Source organism: Sceloporus occidentalis, unplaced genomic scaffold, assembly GCF_023333645.1.
Source record: "Sceloporus occidentalis isolate IW3139 unplaced genomic scaffold, rSceOcc1.0.p SCAF_6, whole genome shotgun sequence".
NCBI lineage: Eukaryota > Metazoa > Chordata > Lepidosauria > Squamata > Phrynosomatidae > Sceloporus > Sceloporus occidentalis.
In genome coordinates, this window is record NW_028316986.1 from 27,779,809 (window position 1) to 27,793,922 (window position 14,114).

General features: G+C 40.0%; 1 protein-coding gene across 1 annotated transcript in view; it reads left to right on the plus strand.

The window, feature by feature from the left end:
• LOC149310550 (leucine-rich PPR motif-containing protein, mitochondrial-like) overlaps positions 1-14,114 on the plus strand; it is a 139,445-nt gene that overhangs the window by 4,673 nt on the left and 120,658 nt on the right. Inside the window, exons 2-4 of the mRNA XM_089529170.1 lie at positions 8,238-8,440; positions 12,164-12,286; positions 13,947-14,068. Coding sequence (XP_089385296.1) covers positions 8,238-8,440; positions 12,164-12,286; positions 13,947-14,068 — 448 coding nt within the window. The remainder of the gene's footprint in view (positions 1-8,237; positions 8,441-12,163; positions 12,287-13,946; positions 14,069-14,114) is intronic.

Genomic DNA, 14,114 nt, shown 5'->3' on the forward strand with positions numbered 1-14,114 from the left:
TCCAAGATTCCCACTCCTGCCTAAGTCCTGCAGGCTCATACCTGTGGCCTCCCTGATTGAATCCAACCATCTTGTATGTGCAATCTCTTTCTTTTTACTGCCCTCTACATTTCTTAGCATTATTGTATTTTCTAGTGTGTTATTTCTTCTCGTGATGTGTCCAAAGTATGACAGCCTCAATTTGGTCATCTAGGCCTGTTACAGACAGCCAAAATAAAGCTGCTTCGAGTCACAGTGGAGATATGGTGTTTCAATGATGCATGCGTCCTAAGAGTCCAGAAGTCGCACCAAAGCCACGCTCCAGCCCTAAGGACTGGAGCGTGGCTTTTGGACTCTTAGGACACATGTATCATCTGGATATTGTTCCATAGTTTTTGTGGATAGGAATTCTGCTGAGACAGCATTCATGCTCCCAGATGTTCCGTAACTGTTACACCTCTGCTCTGTCCTGGATGGATCATTTCCTGGTCAAAGTGGGACTGAAGGCCACTATCCATGTCCCCCTCGGGGGTGGAGGGCCTATTAGAATGGTCCACCCTTGAAGGCTGATGGAACCAAATAAGTTCCTGGAACCCCTAGAGGGTTTTATGGTTGGGAACGTCGGCGATTCTGTCAAAGCCTTGGTTGATACCTGGAATAACGCTTACCAGGGCTGTAGTCAATATCGCTCCTGAGCGTCCTTACCAGCCCGCTTCAAATTGTAAACCATGGTACACGGAAAAATCTTTGTAAATAAAGTGGACTGCACAACGACTAGAGCGCCACTGGTGGAAACATCAACTTTTGTCTGAGAAGACACGCCATAGAGACTTTAGATTCCTATGGAGTGACAATAGATGCAGCAAAGAATTCATTATATGCTGCACGTATTGTGTCTGCAAGGTTTCGTCCAGCAGAGCTGTTCAGGGCGGCTAAGGAGTTAACTCAGTTGCCTCCCACCCTGAACCCCCTTTTGGAACCAACTATTGCCTGCTGTGATGCATCTCTCCTTTGGATGCCTGCCTTGGGTCAGTAATGGGCTGGATGAGGGAAAACAAACTTAAGCTGAATCCAGAGAAAACAGAGGTACTCGCGATAGGTACCCCAAGTCCAGGGAAGGAGATTTGTCAACCTGTTCTGGATGGGGTCACACTTCCCCTAAAGGATGAAGTTTGCAGTTTGGGAGTTCTCCTGGACTCGTCCCTACAGTTGTCATCTCAAATAGATGTGACAGCCAGGAATGCTTGGTATCAACTTTGGTTAATACGCCAACTGCATTCTTACCTGGACCAAAAAGACCTTGAAGCAGCAGAACATGCACTCAATCTCTCATTTAGACTTCTGTAATGCACTCTACATGGGGCTACCCTTATACCAAGTTTGGAAGCTTCAATTGGTACAAAATGCGGCAGCCAGTTTGGTCACTGGTACACTTAAGTCTGACCACATAACACCTGTGTTAAAATCACTTCACTGGCTGCCAATTAGCTTCTGGGTGCAGTATAAGGTGCTGGTTATCACCTTTAAAGCGCTATATGGCTTGGGCCCGGGTTACTTGCGGGAACGCCTCTCCCTACATAATCTGCCCCGCACTCTCAGAAGATCTGGGAAGAATCTGTTAGAATACCAAATGACTAGATTAACAATGACTTCCCATAGAACTTTTACTGCCGCTGCTCCTAAACTGTGGAATGGCCTACCGGAAGAGATCTGTCTTATTACCACCTTAGATGCTTTTAAGAAGGCATTTAAGATGGATCTCTTCCGGTAAGCTTACCCACCCAACCTTGTATAGGAGCCTTATTAAATAAAATGTTCCACTCCTTTGATTATGACTGCCATGTTTTCTATGATTGTCATGCAATTTTATTAATAATGTCAGGATTTTATTGATTGTATCTTTGTATTTGTATTTTGTATTTATTTTATCAGTTGTAATCCCGCCTCGATCCGCAGGGAGAGGCAGGAAATATAATATTATTTATTTATTTATTATTTGTCCTCATCAGTTGGTGGATTAGGGCAGATTAAAATACTTAAAATGAGTAAAATTTAGGGGCACATTACAAATGATGTAAAGGACAAAGCAAAGGAAAACAATGCCAAAGAGCTTACAAAATTCCAGCAGACATAATTGTTTGTGCTCACCCTAAAGACTGGATGATCCATCAAATATCAATAATCCATCTTGAAACCTATTTAACTGGTCAGGCTCAGTGCTAGGGAATTTTGCGAACTGTAATTTTTGTATCATCAGAGCTCTCTAACAGAGAAGGCTAAATGTCTTACAAAACTACAGTTCTCACAATTCCCTAGCATTGAACCAGGGAAGTTAAAGTGGTTTAAAACTGGATTATTTCTGCAGTCTGTTTCCACCGATAATCAGACAAGGTGATTTTTGAGATGCTGATAACTGAACACTGGAGTAATCTAATAAAGTATAAATGAGTCCTGGTACTCACACTTTATTAGATTACTCCATGATAAGGAGATTATCAGCTTCATGCTCTGTATATTGAGAAGAAACCTGGTCTTTTTCTTAAATGTGTGCCACTGAAATTCATGTGTACCTTCAGGAGTTAAAAAACTGATTTATTTCAAGATATTTTGGCCAGAAAATGCATGCTGCCTTGACACAGATATGTTCTAGATTATGACACAGTCATAGGTTTGTTCTGAATAAGCCTCCCTGTGTTCAGTGTGGGCTCTTCCCAAGCAGTTGTGCACAAGATTTGTATCCATCATCATTCTGACTTAATGAGTTAATCATTCTGACATGCACAAAGGAGTTTAAAATTTTATAGACTTTTATTCTTTCAACTGCTACAGTACCCCAGATAATTGAGTTACAGTGTGTGAAAGCTGTAGCCTAAAAGAAGTTCACTTGAGTGTACAACAGAAGGTAATACAATAATAGTGATAACTCAATGAAAGCAGAATAAAAGTTGCAACCAAATACAGTGGTCCCTTGCCTTATGCGGGGGATCCGTTCTGGACCACCACCACCTGCATAAGGCAAATAGCACGTATGCTTGAGCCCCATTGAAAATAATGGAGCTTGTGCATGTTGTGTGGCATGGTGCAGGAACCGTTGCCATTTCCGTCATGTGGCTTTCAGCATAAGCTGAAAGCCGCTTAATATCGTGCCTTTCATATGACACAGGCGCGCTGTATCGTTAGATTTTAAACTTTAATTAAGGGTAGCGATAAAGGTAAATGTAGTCCCTTAACATGAACGTCTACTCGTAACCAACTTTAGGGGGTGGTGTTCATCTCTGTTAGTAAGCCAAAGAGCCAGCGTTGTATTCTGGTGGTCACATGATCAGCATGACTGTGCCAAACACTGTTATCTTCCCCACCAAAGTGGTACCTATTTATCTACTTGCATTTGCATGCTTTCGAACTGCTAGGTTCGTAGAAGCTGGGACCAGTGACAGGAGTTTACCCCATCATGCAGCACTTGGGACTCAAACTGCCAACCTTCTGATTTTCTGATTGTCAGAATTGGCATCTTAACCACTAAGCATAGTAAAACAGAGTAAAAAGTTTTTAACAGCTTAATGTAAGTTGTTGAGTGAGAAGCACTGGGTGAAAAACCTCCCTGTGCTGAAAAGAGCATGAGCTATTTGCAGTCCCTCCTTAGGGCTATAATGATGGGCCCGAACAGACAGGCCCAAATAAAGCTGCTTCAGGTCACTTTGGAGGTATGCTGTTTAAATGATGCATGCGTCCTAAGCTGTGCCAAAGCCACGCTCCAGTCCTAAGGACTGGAGCGCAGCTTTGATGCAGCTTCTGGCCTCTTAAGATGTGTGTGTCATTTAAACAGCATACCTCTCAAGTGACCTGGGACAGCTTTCTTTTGGCATGTTTGTTCGGGCCCGATGTTTCATAAGAGGATGGTTCTGCAAGGCTCAGAGGCCATGGTTCCTTTCAGACAGGATGAGTGTAGTGTCTCCAACTCTGATGGGTGCTTACCTTCTCTTGGAGGCTTTAGTGCATCAAATTAAGGACTGTTTCAACCTGTGTGAAGCTGATTGTCTAAAACAAGGATGAGATGACAGTTTATTAAAAGCATCCAACATTTGCTTGGTTTAATGAATGGCTTTAGAACTAATGAGAGATTGAAGGGAGGGGAACATAATGTTTCCAACTCCTTACTTACACATACCTGCCTCTTATAAACCATTTTCAAATATTTTCTGGATGCCAAGAAAATAAGAGCTTTCCATGTGAATCTGGGAACTGCCATTACTAGCATATGCACTAAAGTCTACAAGTTGCTAAACATTTCCAAAGGCCTTACTCTGTCCTTAAATCTTGAAAAAAAAATTTGTACTACAGTTCCCAGAAATTTCCAGCCAGTGCAGCTGTAGTGGCCTTGTTGGGTGTGGTATTGTGGGAGTTGCAGTTATTTACAGACAGTAAATAAATAATGGTTTGATGTTGCCTTGTTTCCACTAACCATTAGACATAGTTTGTTAGGTCTGGACAACATGACAAACTGTGTATAATGTAGAAAACTTGCAGGGGTTTCTGTGTTGGACATGTAACAAATACAAACAAAAATTCATCAGTGATACCTTTATTGGCCAACCAAAATGCACACTATATTTGTTGCAAGCTTTTGAAGCTCCATGGGCTTCTTCATCAGGCAAGATGTTACAAACCAAACAGGAGGGGAAAAATCAATTGGAGATGTGAGTCAGATTCCTGCATGTTGTTTCAGTCCTTAGTAAAGATGGTATGCTGGGGAGGATAGCTTTTCCAGCAGACTCCTCCTCCTTCTGGCCATGCTGCGATAGGGAGATTTTCAAAGTCCAGGAAATTTAAAGTCCATTTGCATCTCAACAGAGACCCCTCTTTTGCAGTCCAATATGTCTCCATTCCAGTGAGGTCACAGGCCTCTTTGTAGGCAGAGAACTCCTGTTTGGTTTGTAACATCTTGCCTGATGAAGAAGCCCGTGGAGCTTTAAAAGCTTGCAGTAAGTGTATTTTGCATTTTGGTTGTCCAATAAAGGTATCACTGATGGATTTTTGTTTGTGTGTAATGTAGTACAGAAGCAAAAGCATCCCAACTATTTGCTCTGGGGGTGAATGGATGTCAGAGTCCAAGATTTGCTGTATAATGCTAAATTATGGTTTCATGTACAAATGTGTCCTTTTATTCTTTAAGGTAGTCTTCCCCAACATGCTCTTCAAACTGTAATTCCTATCGGCATTACCAGTGGTTAGGGATGATGTTAGTTGTAGCCCCAAATATCTCGGGAATAACAGGATTAGAAAGCACTAACTTTTCCTTGAATTCATATCTAAATAACTTTGGCTATAATATACTTTTTTGTTTGTTTTTTATTTGCTTTTCAACATATATTATGCACACTTACACTCAACAAATTGACATATACAGACTTCATACATAGACATCCTATTTAAAAAAAAAACACATTTAAAATGACCCATAACATGACCCCCTTCTACTTGAAACACCTCTTATACTTGTTTTGTTAGAATAAGGTGTTTTATCTTTTAACCTTGATTTTTGCTAACTTTACATTTTCTTATTGATTTTATCTTTATATGTACTTTTTGAATATGAAATTCTGTAGGATTCATGAAATTAAAAACAGCTGTTAACTTTTTCCACTGAAGGTAACAGACAGCTTTTTCTCTTGTATTTTATTTCTTCTTGTATTTTAATGTGTCTATAGAGATTATTTGTAATGTCAGTTAAGTGACTAATGTTTCTTTTCTCTTATTTATAATCTGAATCTAGTTTGTAAAATTTATAATTCTATATATTAATACCCCTTCTTTACAAAATAAAGGGTTTGATGCAAGGATGAACTTTCAGATACTTCATATGTGCATCTTTTTTGAATCAGTGAGTGCAATCATGCTGAAAAAACTTGATTTTTTCAATTTAATTTGCAGAGACCTTGTATGTGTTCTACTAAAATTGTACTCCAGGGTCCTCCAATAGTTACAGTGATGAAAAGTGTCTTCTGGTCTGACTTCTTTCTCTTGAGTGTTATTTTTGTTTGTTTGTTTGTTTGTTTTGGGATTAATGAAATTATGTAAAATAAAACAAATGTGAGCTGACTGGAGAAAAGCCCAGGTAAAAATATAAAATGAATGTCCTAGCTCATTCTAAATACCTTGGGTTATCTTAACATTTCATCTGTCTGCTAAGAACACTTACATATTGCTTAATAATAAAATTATCTGAACAATGTATAGTGATTAAAAAGTTAAAATATAATTATGAACCATAAAATAATAATCAGTATAATACTCCAGCAGGAAATAAAACCTATCAATAACAAAACTTTCAGGTAACACCAATATTTTAAACAAATTTTAATGTGAAAAATCAGAATCAAATTGGGCCTTTGTGCTGATGGAAGAAGCCTGTCAGTGTATCTTGGAACAAGCATTTTTCTTCCTTACATGCAACTATTGCATGCCTATAATACGCTACATCCTTCTCTCCGATCAGTCTGTGTGACTTGAAGCTCTATGCGGGTCTGCAAAATCTAACCCTTCTGGGATTTGCTGATGTACATCTTCCATAAGTGCAAAAACCCCGAAGTTTAACTTAGATAAAGTTTTTTAAAGCCTGAGAAGTACATTCTATACCTAACATTGAAAAGACCACAAGGAAGACACCAAGCAAGCTTATTTGAGGAGAGTATACCTGGTGCTGTCGGCAAGAGGAAAGAACCGTCAAAACCACCTCTGAGTATTTCTTGTCTAAGAAAACCCTGTGAAGTCCATGGGGTTGTTATAAACTGACAGATATTTGAAGGCACACACAGTCATACACACACTTAATTTTAAAGTCAGGATGCTGCCAGCAATAATGGACTTTTCCCAGTAGCTACCCACTCTGCCTCACTTGGCAGAGATAATCAGGGCCTCTGAATTTGAACTCATTTTATGAGGGGACCCTTCTAGCACCCTGATCCTAAACTGTTAAGGCTTTAAAGATTATGATTTGTCCTTTCAAGATGTATAAAAAGTGATTGTACTCCTTAACACTTGACTCATGAGGTAAATTTTGTGATCTATCCAAATATATTTTGTAATTTATTATATTCTAATTTCTTAGTGGCAGGACTTTTCTTTCATGCATGAGCACAAACCTATGTCAGATTTCAGTATGGAAAAGCAGAATCATGACTCATGCACATGAGAGTTCCTTGGTTACTGAACTCTGAATAACTGGAACCTAAATAGTAGCAACAGTGCTTTAAGGCAGTGCAGCTCAGAGTAGTGGACCAGTGCCAATCCATGAACCATTGACTGCTGCTCAGATAGTTTCAGAAGCACATGAGGATCAATAATAGTTTCTTGTGACAGTGACATGGATAGGCTTTGGATAGTTCAGAACACTTAGTAGGTCCAAATGAGAAGATGATTGACAGAAGTGTCTGCTTTACTTCAGTCCCCTTGTTCTCTTCCTATTTTCCTTCTCTCCACAGCCAGGTTAGCATCAGTTGCCATAATTCTCAGGTATTACTTAGCAGCTCGGCTTGTGTCTAGCATATGCCAGTTCTTCCTACACCATGTGTTGTGGACTAGATGATTGATAATAACAGTGCACAGTGTAATTTGGTTTTGTTTTGTTTTTTCCCCCTCCTTTATTTTAGTACTGGGATAAAAAGATTGCATTAGTAGTTTGTTGTAAAGTTCTCTCTGCAGTTTTGTGGGTTAAGCATTCGTAAATTTCATTATTCATGGATTACTGAATTAGCTGCCGCCTCAGCTGCTGCTTTGTACCATTTTTAATAGGGACTTCAATAACATCGATGTCACTGGGGGAAACCAAACTGACCAAGTGGCTGGGCCTGGCCTTGCACATGTTCCCTCTCTCGTTCACTGGTGCAAGAGGAAAGGGGATGGGATGGGGGAACTTGAGGAGGGAGGGTATGCATCTCTCCATGCTTTGATGGATGGGCAAGGGGAAGGGGATTGGACAGGTGTCCCCTTTCTCCCTCTTTCCACCCTGTCCCATCCCCCATGCCGAACAAATGAGCAAGTAAGTAGTAGAATGTGCACATGGGCAGACACAGCCCCTTGGCCAGTACTGGTGGGTTTTTTGTGTTAAATACTTGGGGGGGGGGGGGCTAGAGGTATTCATGGGTTTTCCACTTTCATGAGTTCCTGTACTTCTCACTCTTGCAAAAGTTGGGGAGAGACTGTAATAGATAATAAGTACGCTATACAATATTATTATTAATGTTTGTTTTTGTTGACAGACATCTGATTTATCAAACGAGACTCTTCACAGTTGCAACCCAGGAAAAGGGAGATGATCAAGAGCAACCAGTTGCAGCCATTCGAATGAAACAGGCACAGCATTTTGACTGGGCCTTGAATAAGCTGGATAATTCTGTCAGAAGAACTGGCCGCATAACAAAAAGCCTTCTATTAAGAATATTTCATGATGTATGCAGAACAGGTAGAGACTTGCCTTCTTGCTGAACTTCAGTTTTTATTAAGCAGCACCAACCTCACTTAGATTTTTGTTAAACTCTTTGGAATTATTAATGTGTACCAGCCAGGATCCAGTGCTATATGCAATTCTTCCTTTGCCAGAATTGGCCACCCCTGCCTTTGTACAGCCCTCTATGTATCTTAAAAACCTGCTTTGTAGGGCTGAGAATCCCACTTGAGTAAGTTTTTGGTACCATGGAGGGTTGCTTCAGGAGTGGGAAGAAAAAGGTCAGGGTTCTGCTGTCACTGAATATAGGTATATACCATTTAATCTTGTGCCCTGTTTTAAAACATGAAATAAAGGCAGCATCTTCATTTACTCTTTGTCTAGTGGATGGCCCTTGTGGTCTCTTCCAACTCTACAATTCTATGATTTGATGAATGCAATATGAACTTAAATTGTGTTTACTTGAATAACCCTTGTGAAAATGTGAAGTAACTTTAGAACACTATTATTTAACAGAATTAAGTACTTGAAGATTGCGTCCTATGGCAAGGATGGGCAGACTTCAGACCTTTTTCTAGAATGCATAAGTACACGAACTTGGACTCAAGTGTAAAACAGAGGTGTACCTTAAAACAGATGTAAAATAGAGGCAGAGCTTTGTAAGGGTTTGGTTTTTTTTTTACCCATCTCCCAGATTTCCTCAGCCTTCATGGCAGATAGCAGTTTTGCTATGTGATTTTGAGAATTGTTGTTCCCATGATAAAACAGTTCCTATTCATAAACTGGAATATGCTGTCTTGGAGTATACAGAGCGCCCATGTCATATGTGGCTTTCAGTTTACGTTGAAAGCCACGTGCTGGAAGAGGCAATGGTGCCTGTGCTGCGCTGTGGGCATGAGCCCCATTGCTTTCAGTGAGGCTCCAACATATGTTGTATTTCCTTTACGTAGGGTGTGTGTGTCCGGAACGGATCCCCCGCATAAGGGAAGGGTGCACTATAGTGGAATCTCCTTCATTGGAGGTTTTTAAACAGAGGATGGATGACCATCTCTTGCGAGTGCTTCGTGTATTCCTTCATGGCAGGATGTTGGACTGGATGGCACTTGTGGTCTCTTCTAACCCTATGAATAGCATTGTTGCCATTAAAATTTTATGTGTGCAGCCTCTCATTTTGATTAGGACCCTAATGTGCGTGGTAGGGAATTTTCAGTCCTTTGCCTTTGAGCCTATTACTTGCATTGCAAAGGCCCCCTCTGTTGACATAAATGGGATTTTTCCTCCTTACTATAAATTACAGGAATAGGGCTCCTGAACTGGGCCTCAGCATGAGGCAAATCCATCTCCCTGCCCATGTCAAGGTACCAGTCGGTAAAGGTGGAAATGCTTGGAGAGTAGTCTTGTGAGAAAAGGAAGCAATGGGAGGCTGAGGAGCAATTCCTCTGTTGGGCATATGGCAATGTGTATATACAAAATAAGGCACAAATCATGCATGATTGGAGTGTATTAGGGGGTGGATAGGGCTCTGGCCCTGCTTGCTAATTGTATATGGTCCCCAACATATTACCCTTGAGTGGATGCAACTGTGTGTGTTCTTACATGCATTAAAGTGACAGACAGATTTAGGCAATACTAATAGGAAATCTATTATCTCTTGAATTTCATTGTGGAATGCTTAAAAGACTTTCTTAGCTGTGTTCTATAAAAGATCAATCAATGAATGTGATTGTTTTTAAACTCAAATAAGGAATGTTGGTACTGTGAGAAACTGTCAAATTGTTCAGTGATCTTGAATGGATTCCTGCTTTCTTCTTTGGGTGCACTCCCACAGGTGAGCAGAAGATTTGTGTTGTTTCTAAGTAGAGAGGTACAATTACGATACGGAATTATGGAACTGTCGGCACCACTGCTCACAGCATTTAATTCTAGCATAGCTTCATGTTACATTGCTTGTGTCTGGTCACCTGCTTGTCCCTCACTTCTAAATGTGATGCACATTTTTAATTTTCAAAAGCAGTTGTATCCATCCTGTTAGTTGGCCTTTGCTTGCAAGGCAAAGTCTAAACAAAATCTTCAGTGTAAATCTAGTGATCCCTAGCTGTAAACTCTGAGTAAGAATGCACCTGAAGAGATGTTTCTGGGCACCCATGTACCTTTCCTTTCTTTTCCAGATTCCCTTTGTAAGATTTCCCCCTTCCCCTGGCTGTCATTGCTGCATTGTATCCCAATTGGGAGCTCTCTTGTACATACCTCAGAGCATCTGTGACAAATTTTTTGGGGGAGGGGGGCGATTTGAAAGAAGCTTATCTGTGTGTCTGCCAATAATGTTACACACGTTACACAAAAAATAGGGAAGTTACTATGAACTTGTTCCACAACCTAAGTATCCCAAAGGGGTTTTCTTCATTATTCCTCCCTCTCTTCCTAGAACTGTAGATATCTAGAAATTTTGAACCTGTGGAACACAGCTTTCCCCTCCCTGAGGTGTTGACAATTTGAATTTGGGAAAATTCAAAATATATGCAGTACTGGGAAATGGGAGAAATGAAACCTAGAAACCACAGCTTTTGTAGTAAACAAAACAAACCATATTATTTTGGACAGGTACAACAAACATAGTGTTTATCTGTTAACAGTATTGAAAACAGCAGATTCTACAGTATATACAAGAGGTATAATTCTTTTGCACTGTAAATTGTTCTACACAAAAAATCTTTATGCTACACAGTTTCAATGAGTAAAACTTTGCTAAAGTATTTCACTCATTTCAGAAGAGAAAATATTATGTACAAGCTTTTTCCATGATTCCAAAATTTCTGTGGGTAAACATAGAGCACAAAGATCGACAGTGGAACACACTCCCTCAGAGTGTGGTGGAGTCTCCTTCCTTAGAAGTCTTTAAACAGAGGCTGGATGGCCATCTGTTGGGGATGCTTTGATTGGGAATTCCTGCATGGCAGGACTGGATGGCCCTTGTGGTCTCTTCCAACTCTATGATTCTATGATTGTAACTCATTCCCTTAATCCCTAGCCTGTATAGTTAGTGGTGACAGATTATGGATGTTGTGATATGTGGTGTGTATTTTCAATATTTCTCCAGATTTTTTTACATCTCTGCTCCTTAACCTTCTATCCTTGGCTTCTCCCCTCCTGCTGCCTACTCTTTTCCTTTCTTTTCGGTGCATTTATCTCTGTTGCTGGACTTTTACATTTGTTTCACCATCTTCCTCCACCACTAGGATTTCATTTTTTCCTCCCAGCTCTTCTCCGCTAATATGGTCTCATATCAGCCAGTTTATAAATTTTCCAAGCCATCTTTAATATGCCAGCCATTTTGTGGTAGTCCCTGCATGATCTGCTCAGAATTACATATGTGTTTGTAAGCTCAAGAAGTTAGGCAGTCCCTGCCCAAGTTCTGCACTTGTAGTTTTTGCCACATAATAAAAGAACTATAATGCATCTAGATGTGAAGGATTTTTCCAGAGGTTTTAATGACTACAGTAATGTGCTAATGTGTTCTGTGTGCCCCATTGTATGCTGATTTTGTTTTCTGTTGCAAAATGTGAACTGCATCTCCTTTTTCTGTTATTGAGTATCAAAAGACAGTGTGAACAGTCCTGTCTAAAACATTCAAAGCTAAGCCGAGTCTTGTTTTTATCAGGATTTTAGAAGTTGAGTTTACATACCTTGAGTTACATCAGTGATGGACTTATGTAGATTTCCCAAATACTTTCTTCATTTCAGGATATCCAAGTAGCAACCAAGCCCTCCTGCTGTTGAGAAGCTGTGGATCATTACTACCTGAGCTGCGTCCAAATGAAAGAACAGAACTTGCCCATACCATGTGGACCAGGCTGAAAGAACTTGGTATATCCACTCTTTCATTTAAGAAATGTATTTCAGCTACAGTAACAGTTAGATGAGTGATAATTGTGTGTGTGTGTGTGTGTGTGTGTGTGAAAAAGAGAGAGAGAGACGTTCTGGTCACCTGTCAATTTATGACAACCTTATTAATTTCATAGGGTTTTCCTAGGCAAGGAATACTTAGAGGTGGTTTTGTCAGCTTTACAGCATCTGGTATTCAATGGCCCATTCAAGAACTAACCAGTCCCACCCAAAAACTAACCAGGGCTGACCCTGCTTAGTTTCCAAGAACAGATGGAATCATCTGGTGCCTTTAGGGTATTTAGGCCCTACAAAAATATTACTGTACACTAAATGTCTAGCTGATGTTCTTCAAATACAGGATGATATATAATACTTCTGTGCCTGTGCTTTCGTATTTTGAGGGCTATACTGACATCTAGGGGTGCTAATGGTAAAACCGACCCTCACTGCTTAACACTGTTGAGAGAGTTGTTCATTTTGCTGTTTTCCACAGGCACATTTTTAGATCAGATTTTGTACTGCAGGCATAAGGAACATGTGCATACTGCGGGATTGTAACTCATTCCCTTAATCTCTATAGCCTGTATAGTTAGTGGTGACAGATTATGGATGTTGTAGTGATATGTGGTGTAGTGGTTCAAACACTGAACTATGATTCTGGAGACCACTATTTGAATCCTTGCTCAGCCATGGAAACCCACTGGCTGACCTTGGACCAATCACACTTTGCCAGTCTCAGAGGAGGTTAAAGGTGAACCCTCTCTGAACAAAGCTTATCAGGAAAACCCTGTGATAGGTTTACCTTAGTGTCACCATAAGTCATAAACAATTTAAGGCACACAACAACAAGTTCAGTTACATTCAGAGGGACACAGATTGCCCATCTTTGCTATACTGTATCTTGTTCCAGCTTCTAAGGTGATCTCATTCAAGGTCCTTAGTCAGAAAGTACATATATGGTAAACATAGTAAAAATAAATTTCAGTGCTTCGATTTAATGCAGATATAATTCTACCCCTGATTTGACACTATATGGATAGGATTTATGTTTGTCTCCTGCCCCACCTCTTCCCAGTAACTTACATGAGTCATAGAATGCCCAGATAAGGCTGAAAGATTTCAGAAAATTTTATACTCATGTTGAATTTTATTGAATGTTTGTGTGTGTTTCATGTTTCACACAACAAGGGTAAATATTGTCTGGACTATTAGTTGTGTCTGTATAGAGCCCAAATCCAAGTTGGCATTTGCAAAGGCAATGAAATTTCCTGCTCTTTCCCTCCCTTTGCAGCCCAAGAACCTGCCCTAAAACTGCTTCTGGAAGGCACTCTACCACTCTGGAGCAGTTTTTTGTGTGCTTAGGAGGAGATGCAGGATTAGTTTTTGCTGGAATCCACATTTTTCTGAGCAAATAATCTGCTTTAGATACAACCTAGTTTTAGTTTCTGTGTTTGCCTATTTTGTTATTCTTTTATCTTTTATCATTGATATTTTTGTGTGCTCTTTAATCTTTGTTAACTGTTGTGAGTTCCAGCATTAGGGAAAAGGTGGGATACAAATGAATGAGCAACAATAATAATATCACATTGCATTTTTTACTTTAATGAATTCTGTCTTTTCATTATAATCTCTTTTTTAGGGGTTGTATATGATGCAAGCCATTATAATGCTTTGCTCAAGGTCTATCTTCAGAATGAACATAATTTCTCTCCAACTGAATTCTTAACAACAATGGAAGAAGCTAATGTTCAGCCTAATCGAGTAGGTATTTCCTAAAGGCATCTCTTTCTCTCTCTCACCACTCAGC